Source organism: Alosa sapidissima, chromosome 11, assembly GCF_018492685.1.
Source record: "Alosa sapidissima isolate fAloSap1 chromosome 11, fAloSap1.pri, whole genome shotgun sequence".
NCBI lineage: Eukaryota > Metazoa > Chordata > Actinopteri > Clupeiformes > Clupeidae > Alosa > Alosa sapidissima.
In genome coordinates, this window is record NC_055967.1 from 14,954,184 (window position 1) to 14,970,893 (window position 16,710).

Here is a 16,710-nt window from a genome sequence, read left to right on the forward strand (position 1 = left end):
GGCTTGACAAGAAGACATGCTCTCAGTTTAGCTGACCATAAATGTTCCTGTTCAGCCTGGCCAACTAGAAGGACAATACTGAAGACACACACACACACACACACACACACACACACACACACACACACACACAGACAGACACACAGACACACACACACACACACACACACACACACACACACACACACACACACACCCTTTAGACATTATCCAGCCCATGGCATTTTGCTCTTTACTTCCATTCACTGTCAAAACCATCTTTATCTATTGTGGCTTGCGGCTGCACCACTGTGTTACATCAGCCTGAGCTGCAGTCTTAAAAGCACAGGCCCGGCATCACCGCTAACTCACGCTGTGCTCCGCTGCTAGCCACTTCTTCACAACACATCTCTCCTCTTTTCAGCAGAGTTGGTGCTAAAAGCCCCGCTCACAGTGTGCTGTCCCACTGCCTCCACCTCTCCATCCCTGCTCACCATAGAAGTGCTCACTCCTACTCTCACAGCAGCAGGAGGCGTGTCATTGCTCACGGTAAAACCTAATGTCACTCCTCACGCTAATACCTGTCAAGCAGAGATGCCCGTGATGGAAGACATGTCTTCAGGGTTTGTCAAGAAGACGGATGGATGGATGAATGCATGGATGGGTTGGTGGATGGGCAAGAGACAGCATAGACAGTGATGAGTAAAAAAAATCAAAGAGGAGACAAGGAAAGCGGAGAGGGGGCTGAGCAAAACGGGGTGACAGAACAATAGAGAAAGACAGATACCATGTGCCCATTTTATCAGTAGCCATTTGGGTTTCCAGACTATTTTCATCACAAGGATGGCTTGCTGAAGATAGAAGACAAAGGCATCTTATAGCTGTGTTATTTTCTTCTGTCAAGTAGCACGTATCCAATATAATGCTGGGAACAGGCCTGTCCAGTCAGCTAACACTACAAACCACTCAGAGCATGGATGCAATATCCAAACTCTGACACATGGACTGCTAAGTGAAACCTTGTGTTATCCAAATACACTCTCAACTCTCAACACAACACAAGGGATGAACATTATCAAATGACTCCCAGTCCATCTCTGTGAATAAGTGTATTTGTGAATTTAGTGAAAGGATGTCCATTTGAACATTGGAAATTGATCTGTCAAGCATGGGAATGGTGTAGTTACATAGATACTGCATGAGTATAGCAGGCAGCTCCACTAATTGGACTATTTTTGTTCCCTTCAAAATCACATTTCAAAATGTGTCAACAATTCCACCCAACAAAAGGAAAAAAATAGAATGTAAAGACTGTTGCTGTTAGTTTCCAAGTTATTAAGGTCAGAATAAAAAAAATACTTTAGAAAAGACATCAGAGAGTAGACTCGAAAAGATTGTGACTAAAGCAATGAAATTAAGACAAATTCGTGTGACAGGTAAACGCAAGGCATTTAATGAGGGGTCTCACCGCTGGCGTTCTTCCCGCAGATGAGGTGCTGATAAGGCAGCTGTAGGCCCCATACCTCCGAGTCGTTATTAATGGCCTGCTCTAATGACTCGAGCGAAAACTTTGGGATCCCGTTGTCCTTCTCGACTAGGGCAGTGCGCAGGGCGCGCGTGAACACCTCTCGGAAAAGGCTCTCCATGCACGCACACAGGTAAATGGCTGCGTGCTCGTGGACCCGCAGTGCGACCCTGCTGTCCACCATCCACCTGAAGAACTTCCCCACTGAGAAGACCAGCCCGCAGCGCTCCGACTTCCCACGACTGAATTTATCCTCCGTGCTCATGTTATACATGGACAGTGCGCTAAGCGACGCAGTGATACAGTTGACAGATATCGTCCAGGATAGAACGATCTTGATGGCACTTTGGATCTCATATTTGGTGCATTTGGCATAGCGCAAACTCAGACGCTGTGCCTCCTTGGCGATCCTCACCAGCGCTCGACTGACCAGCGCAGAAAGCCTCGCCAACAGGTCGCCAGGAAAGGCTCCGTCTTTGAGCTCCTCTTCCTTTCGAAGCGCGTTTTCCACCTCCCCGAGACTCCAAGGCACATCCTCAAGCTCGGGAAGTTTCGCACAGTGTCCGGCGCACTCCAGGTTCTCGGCGTCTTCGACCAGAACGGTGTTGACAGTGTCAAGGCTGTTGTGTCTACTGTGCATAGAGTCTGTTAGATGCCAACCATTCCCTCCATGCGCGAACGATGTGTGCGCGTCAGAACAGCACAGCGACAAGCTGGACGACCTGAAGGAGTCTGCCGCTCCACCATAACCCGAGTCCAGCGTCAAGTCCTCCAGGGTTCTCACAACACACTTACCCCTTCTTGCCATAACTGCACCTCATACTGTATTCCTGTATGAGACCCCTATAACAAAATGCTCCACTTCCGAAGAAAACGCGCAGTGTATGTCCTTACGTCGGAGCCCGAACACACTAAAGTCCCTTTAAAATGAGTAGAGCTATTTTTCCAACACTGTTTATTTCAACTTTGTGAATACAGCAGCGTATGTTAACGCAGAGCAGCGCGAGCACCACTGCACCAAAGCCGCAAAGCTTTCTCTGTTTGGAGGAGGAGCTGTAGAAACGCCTACATCCAATGCACTTTCGACATTGGTCTGATTGACAGAACCTCTTGACTTGGATAGTTGCTTTTGTTGTGGAACTGCAGCCGAGTCAGTCCAGTTTGAGAAGTCAAGGACCTGTCCAGTGCATTGACAAAAATTGTAATGCCTTGGTTACCATCCTGCTGGAAGAAGTAATAACGTAATCAAAATTTGAATGGTTTCTTATGGAAATCCTATGCCACTGTGTGCTCAGATACATGGCAATATGTAGTCTAGTGGTTTGAATCAATGAACATTACAGATTTGTATTGATATCTAATAAAAAAAAATAAAAAAAAGCATTGTGCTAACTCAGTTAGAGACCATAGCTATTGAATCCAAAAATAATCTCATAAGTACTAAAAATCTAAAATGTAATTTTAATATTGTTTTAACAAGGATTCGTGTGCTCAAAATATCTCGATGGATTGAAGCATATTTGTGTAACTTTTAAAAAAAAGAATTGTGCGGTTATAGTGATAACAAACGTCGTTTTTCAACACGTATTTCAGTCATCGATCTGTAGCGTATTGTCATAAGGTAGCCTATGTATGAACAGCAGCATGATCTTGAATCGCCTTCCAGTAGAGAGGCATATGTTTCGCCTCAGAACATCTCTGCTATACACCTCCCTCGCCTTTACACACTCCCTGTGCGATGCGGCGAATGTAACACGACGCGCTGTCATTAATAATGTATAGTATGTATAATGGATCTTCATCGCTCCAGTCAAGGTCAGTCCTCTTAAATGATGAGACTCTAGCTCCTGTTTTGATCAATAGCTCCCACTCTCGAAGTGTAGTGAGAATACGAGATTGTATTTTCCCCCCTTTTCTTAAACTATTAAAACATCAAAATTGCACTAGGGCCACATTGAGAAATTACCGGTCTTTATTTAATGACATATTGTGTAAAGTCAATTTGAGACACAAAATGTTCTTATCACAGGTAATCAGCCTCAAGTGGTTCCTCAAGTTATGGGCATTTCCTTGGACCAACAGCGACATCCAGAGGCAGCCATAGTAGGAACACGAATTGCAGTAGCCTACAGTTTCTCTTGCTGACGATACTGCCATCTTATGGTTCCTTCCAATGTACTGTTATGTCGCAATGTGTTTTTACAGGCTTTTCTCCCCATGGCTAAGATACAAAAACTCATATTTTTGGTACAATTGCTTAAACAACTAAACTCACTAAATCTATTGACCGAGTTTGTTCAATCTTAAGAACATAGTCCCACTGCCATTGAAATACACACACTCATCATGAGTTATCTGCAAAGAATGTACATGTCAAAACACTTGTAAACAGTTTGGTGATTGCGCAATCAGAGAATCAACACTCTAAAGAGGATTCAGGTTTACACTTTGGTGTGCACAACAGTGAGGACAATTATGTGAAATGTGTTCAGACAAAAGGACGATTAGGACTAGGAAGAACAAGGAAACAAGGAGGGAGAAGGAGGAAGAGATTGAAGATGAGGAGTGACAAGAGGACAAGTCAGAAGAAATAAACTCTGGTCAACCAATCAATCAATCATAGATTGGGTCTACAGAGGGCCAGTGAGTCTAATTTGAACCATTACACTGTAGCAGACATGTGGGACTTTTACTGCACAACCCCAAGTCTCCTCTGACTCTGAGTGATGGTAGAGGCCTGTGCCAACATTGATGTGAAGACATACCAGGGCTGGATACTCCGTTCAAGACCATACTTACCCCGATAGCTGGCCAGAGAGAAGATTGTGTGGGATGTTGTGTGTGACAGATGGAATGAGCTTAAGTAATTTAAAAATCCCATCATCAATTTCCCATTTTAGGACCGCCCCCTAAAACATGATAAGCTGTTTACATGTAATGGTCTAACTCCACAATTCAGTACCACACAGTTCAAAAGCTTTTCAGTTTTCCCGTTTTCAAGAATTCTTTTCTCACGTAGCAGGTGTATCCAAACAATTTCCCAATTTTTGGTAATAGGGTCTTTAATGAGGCAAAGGTGTTGCTCTTAGCAGTCTTATCACTCTAGATAGATGTGCCAATAAGTGAAAATACTTCTGTGCACAAAATGAATGTCCACCAGTAATGTGGCACCTAATTGGCTTGTTTGTGACAATGTGTCCAGAAGTGAGCACTTCGCAGATGCCATTTTTAATTTTAAAAAAGATGTCGGCCACCAATTAAGTGTACTTTCGGCTGCAGTAGCTAGCCTAGCGTCGGCCACTGCAATGAATGGGGGGGTGGTACTCCCTCTCTCAAGTCATATACCAGCGTGGGTCATACGCCAAAATAAAGACAAGCCAATCTCAGTTGACACAGCAGGTTTATTTCAGGTCCATCAGGTATGGATTCCTGTCTCCATAAATATAGAATGATTCTGTTTGGTGTAGAATAGAAAATATAGGCAAATAGAAAATAGAATAATAATAAAAAGATATAGAAAGATATTGCTAGAAAAAATATATTGCTACAACATTATGTTGTTTTCCAACTCTTCTGTATATGTTTGCTGCCTTCTAATTCCATGTCCTCTTTTAGTAGGCTACTTTTCAATTTAGATTTTGCCTGTTCAAAATGTCCTCAATCATTCCATAATAATTTTGAATGCCCCTTCCCAGTGCTTTAACGGTCTGGCCATTTCCATTTCCAATTACACTCTGACCCCCCTCCCTCTTCCCCAACCCCACCCTCATTACTGCAGGTGATGGCTTTGCCGGAATCCTATGCATTTTAGGCTGCAGAAATCCACAAAAACACACAGAGGGCCATACCCATCACAAGGAGCAGACCTTTGGGGGCACTCATGACAGCACACTGGCCTTCCTCCCTCCCTCTCAGCTGCTCCGCCTTCTCCACCCGCTTCTCTTGCGTGGCTCCTCCCATCTCAATCCGCCTTATCCTCTCCAGTGCCCTCTTCCACGCCAGGCATCTCTGGCTTGGCTTTGGCTCCTCCTCAAATAACCACACATCACAGAGATGCTGTTCGCAGAAAGACACTTTCTTCCCAGCATCCTCTGTCTCCAGGGGCAGAGTGCCCCACTCCGTGTTGGCCTCCACCACCTTCCTGCTTCTCTGGATGCTCCTATAGGCCATTTTGCGCATACTGTCGTCCCTGACCCTTTGGTGGTACCTCTGCAGACATGCCATGACAGCTTTGCTAGACTCTCTCCTTCCTCTCATCCTCTCCTTCTCAGTCATGACTGCTGCCACTGAAGTAATACTATCTCGTTGTCCCCTCTCTTCCCACCTCTGCTTCTTCTCCTTCTTATTTCTCCTTTTATCCTCCTTTGGCGCATATGAACCAGCCTCCTCTGCTTTCTGCCTAGTCTTCACATGGTCCCTCTCTTGCTGTTGATCCTGATCTTGGTTGGCTGCTCCACATACAAAGCAGTTTATTAACTGGGCCCGCCAACCACTTGCCTCTCTACGTCTCTCCCTCTTCTTCGCCTTCTCTCTCCCTTTCTTCTCCACTCCCTGCTCATCAGCCTCCTTCTTAACAAGCTCCTGTATCAGTTTATGGGCAACCCCTCTCTGGCTGTCTCCTATACCTATCGCCACTCCCACCTCACCATTCTCTTCAGTAGGGGGCTTTGGGGCCATAATATAGTCTCCACTCTCCATTCTCTCCACAGTCAGAGACACGATTCACAAAATAATTTGTGATGATATGTAATCCGTCCTGAAGAGGGAGACAGAAATGAGACAGACAGTAAAGGGAACAGGGAGGCCACATGGAGCAAGGGCTATCAAGAGGTGGTTCAAAAATGGCTGATGTGCTGATAGGGCACTTGAAAACAAGACTAGGCCTACAGCAATAAATAGTAGTGACTAGTGATGGGGACGAGACCACCTATGCCGAGTCCGAGTCAAGACCGAGTCTTTGAAGGGTCGAGACCGAGTCAAGACCGAGTCTGTTGGTTTTCAAATACAGTCGAGTCCGAGTCAAGACCGAGTCTTTGAAGAAGCAAGTCCGAGTCGAGACCGAGTCCTTTAGGAGTCGAGACCGAGTCGAGACCAAGACCATAAAAAAAATTCAGTTTTAATATTCAGAATTTAATATCACCCCAGTTAATAATCAACAGTTAGGCCTACAGACTAAGCTAGATTGGGAATTGTTTAGAGGAGCAGTCTTAACGTCTTAATATGGACTATGCTGACCTACAGACACTCACCGGCAGCAGAGCCATAGAGATAAATAAACGGCTCTGACGGCAGTATCTTTGCATTGCACCATGGGATGTCATTTTCAAATAATGCCGGTCAACATTGCATTTTATTATTATTGTTGTTATGTGTTGTCTGTTTTTTTATATGAACATAAAAAATGCGTTGGTCTCGAGGACTCGGTCTGAAATTACGAGTCCTTCTCCTCCCACTGTGATCCGAGACCGAGTCAAGACCGAGTCTTTGAAGGAACGAGTCCGAGACGAGACCGAGAAAGCAGAAATTGGTCTCGAGACCGGACTCGAGTCCGAGACCGGACTCGAGTACTACATCACTAGTAGTGACTGAAGATACATGGATTTGGTTGACATGACCAACACAATAAACAATTTAACCAGTCAAGCCTAAAAAAATAGTTTTGCTGAAGATATGTAGGAGTTTTAGAGCCTAACTATTTTTTTTTTTTTTTACTTTAACTTTAAAGGTACACTATGCAGGTTTAGGTATTTTTGGTGACTGTAGAGCTCCCTCTAGAGTCACAATATATTTATATTGTGTTGTAAATAGCAAACTTCTCATGACTTATCCCCCCTGTACACAATGAAAATGCTTTTGTTGTGGATGTGAAGCATTAACAACAGGCAAAAACTATCTCCAAAGAGCTATATACTGACAAGGTAATGTTTCACGATTCTCATGAGATTTGTCGGGCCACCATTCTTGAAGTTGCATGGCTGGTTTTCTCGGTAGCAACTCACTGCTGTATAGCTATGTCAGGTGAACGATTCGCCTATTACAAGTTCGTTTACCATCAAATTGGCTTCGTAAAGATGAAAATCTTGCATAGTGTACCTTTAACAACTGCACCCAAATTATGGAAATTAACATTATCATATAGACAAATAGTATGATTCATAAAATAATCCATAACAAATACCAAAAGAAAAAAGTTCCTTACCTCAGTAAAACAGCACAGCACAATTCACCGTAGACTAGTAAAAGTGATTCTGCCAGTAGCTTAGAATTGTAACAGTTTAGTCTGTTAGTAGGTGAGTAGCATTCTAGAACATCTCCTTAACTGTGACATTAATCTTAACTTGGTGGCATCATAATGGGCCCTATGGACCCTTTCAACAATAAAAACAAAAACAATGCTTAAACGTTCTATTTGGGCCCCAATCTACTTCCTCTGCATTAAGATAACATATGGAATGTTAAAACGGAAGTCTTGTGGGGCCAACTATGATGCTGATAATGGAACTCTCTTGAAAGGGTCCATATAGAAATCTTCACACAGCTACTATCAAATATAAATTCAGAGATTCAGAGAAATTCAGAGAGATTTATTCGTCACATACACAGTTATAACAGTATATAACAAGTGGTGAAATGTAAGCCTGGTTAGCTCCATGACTGTGTAAGGAAGAAAGAATGTAAATGAAACAGATAAAAGATTAAAAGCAGAAGTTAATAATAAAATAATTAAATGAAATAATAAAATGGCATTAATAATAATAATAATAATAATAATAATAATAATAATAATAATAATAAATACCACTCCAAATCAGAAAAAATTGGGATGTTGTGTAAAATGCAAATTAAAAACAGAATGTGATAATATACAAGTCTCGTAAATCCATATTTAGCAGCAAAAAGGACATAGACATCATCAACATAGACATAGCAAAAAGGACATAGACAACAATCAAATGTTGAAAATGAAAACTATTTCATGGAAAGTATATGTTCAATTTGAATTTGATGCCAGCAACATGTTTCAAAAAATATTGGGACAGGGAATGTTTACTACTGTGCTGCTTCACCCCTTCATTTAACAACATTCTGTAATGTTTAGGAACTGAGGAGAGTTTTGAGAATGAAATGTTGTCCCATTCCTGCCCTGTATTAGTCTAGTCATTTTATGAAAAAAGGTTGAACAAATTGCAACAGAAGAAAACGTGATAACTGATTTTGTATCCTCAATATGTCCTGAGTAAGGGGAAAAAAGCCCCGAAGAATCCCAATAGGGAAAAGTTTAGAAAAATACCTAAATATAGCCTACCCTATTCATGCGCCTATACATTTCTCACGTAAATAGAGGGGAAAAAATAACCTTCACATATCATGAAAATTACTGAGTTGATTACTTACATCAAGACAAACAAAAATGTATTATACGTTTTTTTTTAATTGTTTGAGGATACAAAATCAGAAGTTTTCTTCTGTTGCAATTTGCTCAACGTTGACCCCTATTTTGGCTTATAGACTAGCCTATATAGGATTGCAATTGCTCAACAGTATGGGGTATTCTTAATCATGTTTTTCATTCCATGATGCACGTAATTTGACAGGTCTGGACTGCAGACAGGCCATTTTAGCACCTGGGCTCTTCTTCTATGGAGAAATACTGTTTAAATATATATTATGTGCAGAATTCATTTTGACATCGTTTTCCTGAAATATTGAAGGTCTTCTTGGAAAAGACATTGCCTGGATGGCAGTATGTTGCTCAAAACTTGTATACATCATTCAGAATTGATTGTGCCTTTCCAGATGTGCAATATGCCAATGCTGTAGGCACTAATGCACTCCCACACTGTAATAGATGTTGGGTTTCAAACTGAGCACTAAAACAAGTTGGATAGGTTAGATAAGTATAGGCCTTCTCCTCTTTAGCCCAGATGTGTTGTAAAGGCCACAGATGTGTCTATGATTTCCAAAAAGAATTGCACATTTTGATTGGTCTAACCACAGGACCTCTTTACACATTACCTCAGTCCATTATAAACAAGCTCAGGCACAGATAAGGCCATGGTATTTTCTGTATCATGTCTCAATACAATTTTGGCTGTTGCATGTTTAAAGTTTTTGAATTAAGTATCAAACGGTGCACATAGACAATGGTTATCAGATGTTTTCCTGAGCCCATACAATGTTTTTCTTTACAGAAATAGGTCTGGAGATTCAAGACATTCCTTCTGTTGTGTGACTGTGTGGAATTTCTTTGAATTGCCATGCATTTAATTCCACTTCCTGTCATTCCAATTCAAATTAAAATTTAACTTCCTGTGGGGTGGAGCCAATTCAAATTCCAAGTCATGAATTGAATGGAGACCAATTCTAAAATTCGGTTGCATTGAGAGATGATCTTATGGAAAGTACCCCATACCAATCGTGAGATATGGTAAAGGGTATGTCATGATGTGGGGTTATTTTAATTCCAAAGGCCAAGATGTATACCCTGGATCCATGAAATAACTTTAAAAATAAAAATCTGCCTGCCTCTATGGGAATTCAACCTAGGTTTAACATAGGGGTATGAATACTTATGCACCCTGTATTTTAATGAAGAACATGTATTTATTTATGATACATTATTCCTTCACAAAGAAAATTGGTGTCCTTAAAGGTTGGATTTTTCCTCATTTTTTAATTAAGGCATTAAGATCCATTTCCAAAAGATGATTTTTTTTATTCCTCTTTTTAGTCAACTGAAGACTTTGTATAGGCACTATAGTAGGGCAAGCACAGGTGTTAGTAATTATGTCAATTAAGCCTGTTAAATTTACATGTAGCAGGCTGATAACCTTAATTAATGTAATTTAAAACACCTGGGCCTGCCCTATATTTTATTTTAAAATGGCTGCTGTGAAATGTGTGAAATGTGCTGTGATTATAATATAAAGCCTCCCCAGATGATGTGATAGGTGCAACCCACTCTGGTGCTGGCATAAATGGTTCTAGTCCTGACCGAATGTCCCAAACAATTGTGTGAAATACAAATACTCCGCAACTGTAGGGGGAGTCCAGTACCTAAAAACCCAGAAACTGATTGCTCTAACTCTATTCATTTACGAGGGAATTCTCCCATGTGCATAAAGGTGTGTAAATTAAAAAAGCGCAATTACTACGTGCATTTCACTCTGCGCAAATTCTCCCCTTCACTTAAATCTGTCATTTACGCGCGATAGGGGGAGTTACGCGTTTTAGGTAGCCTGGGTGCCAGCCGAACTTAGTCCAGCCCACAACATTTGAGGTTGGGAAGTTCGGTCTGGCATTGCTCCGTTATGGAGCAACTATGCTCGCCCTAGATCTGGCGGACCAATCAAATCAGGCTTTACAATGATGGACAGGTGAGCAACCGCGCCTCGTCTATCACGTCATCTGAGCACGCTTAGATTAGGCCTATGTTTGCAACAAAAACGCTGTGGCTAGACATGGGAGACATGGCTTTTACCCCATATGGAAAATGCATATTATTTAATGAGGTTTTATCACTGGAAACGATTATTTCTGAAAACTTTGGCCAAAGTTGAGATGTGGGAAAACTCATGGTTTCACTTTCATCAAGGGAAAACAGCTTGTTGCATTGTGACATGTTGTTCCCTCGTTCGTTTGAAATCTCTGATTGACCACCTGTTCGAGGGATTTGTGACAGCCTTTCCCAGCTGTTTATAACATGTTTGTAGCATATCAGTGTTCAACAGAATTATTTTTAAAAACGGAGGGGATATAGGCTATCAGTTTTTTCCTAATAGCCTACCCTACTACGTATCTCTTAGATTTCGCTAATGAGTTGTAGGAGATATTGACGGCACAATAACTTTTACAAAAGACCAGAAAACAATGTTAAGGCATTTGTAGAGAAGAAGGATGGTTCGTGTGTTCTTCCTACACCTCACGGTAAGCTATTTCGTTGCTCTGATTGGTTAGGTCTATCCAATTGAGTGCAGAGACATTCCCCCCCTGTATCGGTTGAAACACGCCCCATAATTACGTCCCAATGGATCAGTATCAGACTCATATTCTGACTAGAATTGAGTATGGATACGTCAGGCTACGTTTTAGGAAGAGTAACTGTCAGAACTTGTGGGTTTTATTTTAGGTATACTGTTTTTGTATTGCCTGAGTGTGCGTGTGGCATGAGAGCAAGAGTGAGTGATGACTTATACATGGATTTCTATGCAACGTCACGAAATGCTTGCGGCAGGAAGCACCATAGAACAGCATAGAGCAGTGCTCTCCATAAAAAGAATAAAATGAGTTTTTGTGCTGAAAACTGCACCAATTCGAAATCACGATGGTTAGAGAATGTTAACTCATTGAATGCCAAGCTGTTTTCGGGGGCTTTGTCCTAGAGTGCCAGCAATCTAGACCATTGTTGATTATTTTTGTACAGCCACAGCATATTCTGTATTATAGCTATGAACACATACAATAGCTCGATTAAAAGGTGAGACTTTAAGCTCTCGGTGGGTGCAAACCGTGTATTTCTACACGCCTCTGTTCCTGAGAAATCCCAAGCTAAACAGTGGCTAGTTTTCATCAAAATCGCTGTTTTTTTCTAGAAATGGAGATATAACGTCTTTCATGAAATATGAAGTGTTGCCTGTTAGTTACTTGTGTAAACTTTCCGGGAAGTGATCAGCGAGACCTGGCAAGACTGCCACCTAGTGATAGACCCACGAAAATGGCCTGGTTTTGACCTGACGTGCTTGTGTCACTGATTCGACCCAAAGCGGCAACCGAGTTATGATAAAATGTCCAGATAAAATGTCCAGATTGTGCGTTTTCATGAGTTTCACGATCGTCATATATTTCATTTCCATTCATCACAGAGTTCCCAAAATCACATATAAGGTGTGTTAGAGTGTATAGTTTCGTAATTAAAAAAAAAAAAAACTAAAAACGTAGGGGACCGGGGACAGTTGCAACAGGGGATGGTTGCAACATGTCAATTTTCTCCAATCAGAAACAAGGTAGAGTGATGACACTCACACTGCATATGCTCAGTTGGATGCCCCCCTTAGCAGAGAAAAAGCAAGGAGATTCCTGAACTGCTCCAGGATTTATTAAAAAAAAAACTGTTTTTTAGGTATGAAAGTATTTATTTTCTTGAGCTTTGTTTCTGTTAAACTGCTGTCACTGTTTTTGTGATTCAGCTCAAACTTATATGATTTAAATGAGTGATATGTTAACTTTAAGCTACTATGGTTAGCATGTGTCAAGGTCCCCTTGTTTAAATAGCACATGAGGTTTTATCATGGCTGACAGGAAAGGGGACAGTTGCAACAACTGTTGCAACTGTCCCCGTACAGTCCCGTACAATGCATAAATATGATCATATAAAATATATATTATTGCCTCCCAAATTGTTCCATTCTTCCTATGTCACTAAAGTCCTACTGTATTTTATATCAATTTCAATATTTGACATCTGCACATAAGGCCTACTCATCTAGACAAATCTATAATTGTCATCTAATCAAAGCTGGTGAATAAATAACACTGTAATATTATTATAACTTACATAACTTGTAATTACATACAAAAATAATAATTTTGCTGCACTTACATATATTGTAATATATTGTATTTTTAACATGTTGCAACCATCCCCAAACAATGTTGCAACTGTCCCCGGGCCCTGGGTCAGTTGCAACATCTGACTCCTTACATTCAAATGCAAATTGTGAAAATTTAGATTCTGTAATTATCTTTAAATGGTTTAGACTATTAACAGACATATGTAAGTGTATTGTATAAAAAATTGGTTTGTCTAATCCAAACCGTCTCTGAGTAACAGAGCCAAATGCAAAAAGCGTTGCAACTGTCCCCGGTCTCCCCTAATATTACATTTTTGGCACTCAACGCATTTGGCACTCAATGAGTTAAATATGTTCAATATTCCTAACGGAATGTATGTCTTCGCCAAAAATGACAATATACGATGTTATATTAGTATAAAGTATATATACTCTTTTGATCCTGTGAGGGAAATTTGGTCTCTGCATTTATCCCAATCCGTGAATTAGTGAAACACACTCAGCACACAGTGAACACACAGTGAGGTGAAGCACACACTAATCCCGGCGCAGTGAGCTGCCTGCAACAACAGCGGCGCTCGGGGAGTAGTGAGGGGTTAGGTGCCTTGCTCAAGGGCACTTCAGCCGTGCCTACTGGTCAGGGTTCGAACCGGCAACCCTCCGGTCGCGCTAACCAGTAGGCCACGGCTGCCAAATTAATAATGCAAATGAACGGCAAACTTTGAAATATTGTCTGAAATGAGATGTTATTATCATTGAGACAACAGGGGTATACAAAAAATCTGATTGTAGCTTACAGCAGCCGACTATTTAGGTTAAGTTGTATGCAACACCAAACCCTAGCTTACTAACAGGTTGGAATTTTGAAATGTCACGTGACGTGATGTCTCGCGTGAGGTAGCCTCCTGTTTAAAGCTAGGGTTTGCTGTTGCATACAACTTCACAACTATTTCAATTTTGAAAGAAATACTGGACTATTTTTTTTTTTTTTAAAAACGGCGACGAAATTGTGAATTTCCAGAGCGTGTTACTCCACACTCGGCAATCGACTCCTACGGACTTTTCCCTAAAGATGGCAGCTGCAGCAGCAACATTTCCGGAAAGGTACTGGCTTGATGAAATTCATTCTGGACTCCCTATCCGACCACATAAAGACCTTGGGATACTTCGGTTTGGCTTTAGGGACCCTCTACTCACTACTACTAATGTTGTTTGGAACTGTAGAAGAGGTATAAAAATAGCGTTTTGTAGCGGCGAAATGACATGCCCGGGTCACTTCCCGACATTACCTTATCCATATTGTTAAATAGTGAAAACCCCGTTATAATCACCCACTTTGGATATTGGAGCTTACTGACTGCATCTTCAGTTTTAACTTGACTGGAAGTCATAATCCCATTAGCCTGGCTCTGCCTGTCTACGTACTTCCGGCAATTATATTTCCCTACAGTACTCCGTCTGGCATAGCTTGATCCGCCCTCATTTACTTTGGCTTCCTGGAAGCCGAACCAACCAGCGAACAGAGGGCATCCCTGAAAGCGATTACGTTACACAGGCATGGTGTTTCAATTTCGCCCCCGAAGCAGACCGCTTGGAATACATCAACGAAGGGAGCGAAAAGGACTTATATACTAAAATGAAATCTTTGAACAAATGTCAATAAAAGGCACAAAATAAGGTTGGTGTGAGTAATCTGTGTGTACATTGGATTTAAGCGACCATTCCATTTCTATTTTTAGCTCTTTCTAGTTTAGCTACTTGTTACATCCCGGTCTAGGGCTTGTGGGATATAACAAAAAACGGGCAGACACAAAACTTAAGAAAATGGTGTATTTATTAATACAAAAAAAACCAGTATGGAAAAATGTCTAAATTTGTCGTGTGTAAAATGACGTCAGCCCCCTTTTAAAGGGCCGGGCTACCCTGACGTCATAGGGTTTTCACACCACCCCTCAGCTGCGCCAATCTGCCTAGAAGAACACACAACAAAAATAACAAACACAAATAGTAAACAAGACCCACAGGGTCGTAACATACTACAGAAGTGTCACGAACGAAGTCACAGTCGAGCCTCCTGCCTGTGGAGTTGGCAAGCTTAACTTTACACGTTATAACGTCAGCTAAACTTAAGTCATACCTTAATTCTGTCACTTGAAATACGAACGTATTCCCTACCAAGATGACACACTTGGCTATTCTATACCAGAGAGGGTTAAAGCAGAGCAATCAAGGATCTTTGGTTATAAGGAAGTTCCACAGTTAAAGCAATGGTTTGGAGTAATTTCACCCTAGGGTCCTTTGCACCATGACCCCAAGCCAAACATCCTCCCAGAACCTGTTTTCCCTTGGTCGAACCCTGGTCGTGTAGCGCTGTCAGAAACTAATGAGTTTCTGCAGTCGTAATGGTACCAACTTTTATCTCGTAAATTACCCCACTAATAATGCCCTGAATGGTACGAAACTTCTACAGTAGTACAACTATGTTCTTTCGTCATAAAACGAGGCATTGAAAAGTTTGTAAATACACCAGGAGTTTATTTAAATAATACTTGCCTGATGGATGCTACTATCTGCTACTATACCGCTGCGTCTACGTTACTTCCGTGATTTGGGAAAAGCCCGCCCCGTGGTCCTTTCCGGATCCCACCCCTGTTCTCTCTCCCATTCGCTTCCTGTCACTTTCAACTGTCCTATCATTAAAGGCATAAAAAGCCCAAAAAAATATTTTAAAAAAATTCGTAAAAAAAAAACTCAAACTGTGCCCTCCCACCCAGAAATAAACGTTTGCCTATGGATCTAGGCCAGACTCTCTGTGAAGTCATAGAGTCTGGTATCCAGGCTATAATCCCATAGCCTACTTCATTTCTTTCCAATTTGACCGAAGTCATCCATACATTTGCACAGACGTCTGCACTATTGTCAAGCAGCGTTTATATTCACCTGTCTCTTGATTCATTTGTGATAGAGGCTGGTATTGTTATGCCAGTCTCTACTTTATTCAAAACTGCAGGTGTCAGTCTACAGTTTTGTTAGCATAGATAACAAGTCAATTTTTTTGTTAGGCTATGTGATGACACACCATTTACTGTAGGCCTTTGCTATTCAGTTCACCATGCTTACGTTTTCAAAATCAAAGACTGGTTTGTGTTCTTTCTGGATTTAAATGGCATTCAGAAGGTCAACAAGAAAGTCCACGTTCCACGTTTTCATATTAACCTAAATTAACAAGGTGGTGGATCCGTCTGGTTCTATTTTAAATAAATCACACCTCTTTCACAAGGTTACTTTGAATTTGAACTTGCGCGCTGTGGGTGTGACAAAAGTAGGAATGGGAGAATATGCGTATACAGAAGTGCGTAACTGAAGTGCGTAAAAAAGCTGCACGTATTGTAGTGTAGTTGCACGCTTTTTTTGACTTACACACCCTTACGCACATGGGAGAATTCCCCCCAATGTGATTAAAGTTGATGGACACAGTTTAATTCTACCTGTTTCCATAAACGTTATCCTGACAACCTAAAGTTTTGATCCCACAGCTGTTCAGAACTCTTCCCTAGAAGAATGTCCACTTTTAATTTGCAGAACACAGACAATGAAACACACACAAATAGGCCTACACATTTCTTTAGCCATTTC

The 16,710-nt window shown here is 41.3% G+C and overlaps 2 protein-coding genes across 3 annotated transcripts in view; both read right to left on the reverse strand.

Moving 5' to 3' along the window:
* btbd11b (BTB (POZ) domain containing 11b) overlaps nt 1-2,534 on the reverse strand; it is a 65,600-nt gene extending 63,066 nt beyond the window's left edge. For both annotated transcript variants that reach the window (XM_042110760.1, XM_042110759.1), the window contains exon 1: nt 1,448-2,534. In XM_042110760.1, the coding sequence (XP_041966694.1) occupies nt 1,448-2,312 (865 nt within the window). In that variant the 5' untranslated portion in view covers nt 2,313-2,534. The remainder of the gene's footprint in view (nt 1-1,447) is intronic.
* A 2,375-nt stretch (nt 2,535-4,909) lies between these two features.
* Nucleotides 4,910-7,797, reverse strand: LOC121724288 (MAP7 domain-containing protein 2-like). Its single transcript, XM_042110736.1, has 2 exons — nt 7,704-7,797; nt 4,910-6,260 (listed from the first exon to the last, which is right to left on the reverse strand). Exon 2 carries the CDS (start codon nt 6,200-6,202, stop codon nt 5,312-5,314), a length of 891 nt encoding a protein of 296 aa, XP_041966670.1. The 5' UTR covers nt 6,203-6,260; nt 7,704-7,797; the 3' UTR covers nt 4,910-5,311.
* Nucleotides 7,798-16,710: the final 8,913 nt, after the last annotated feature.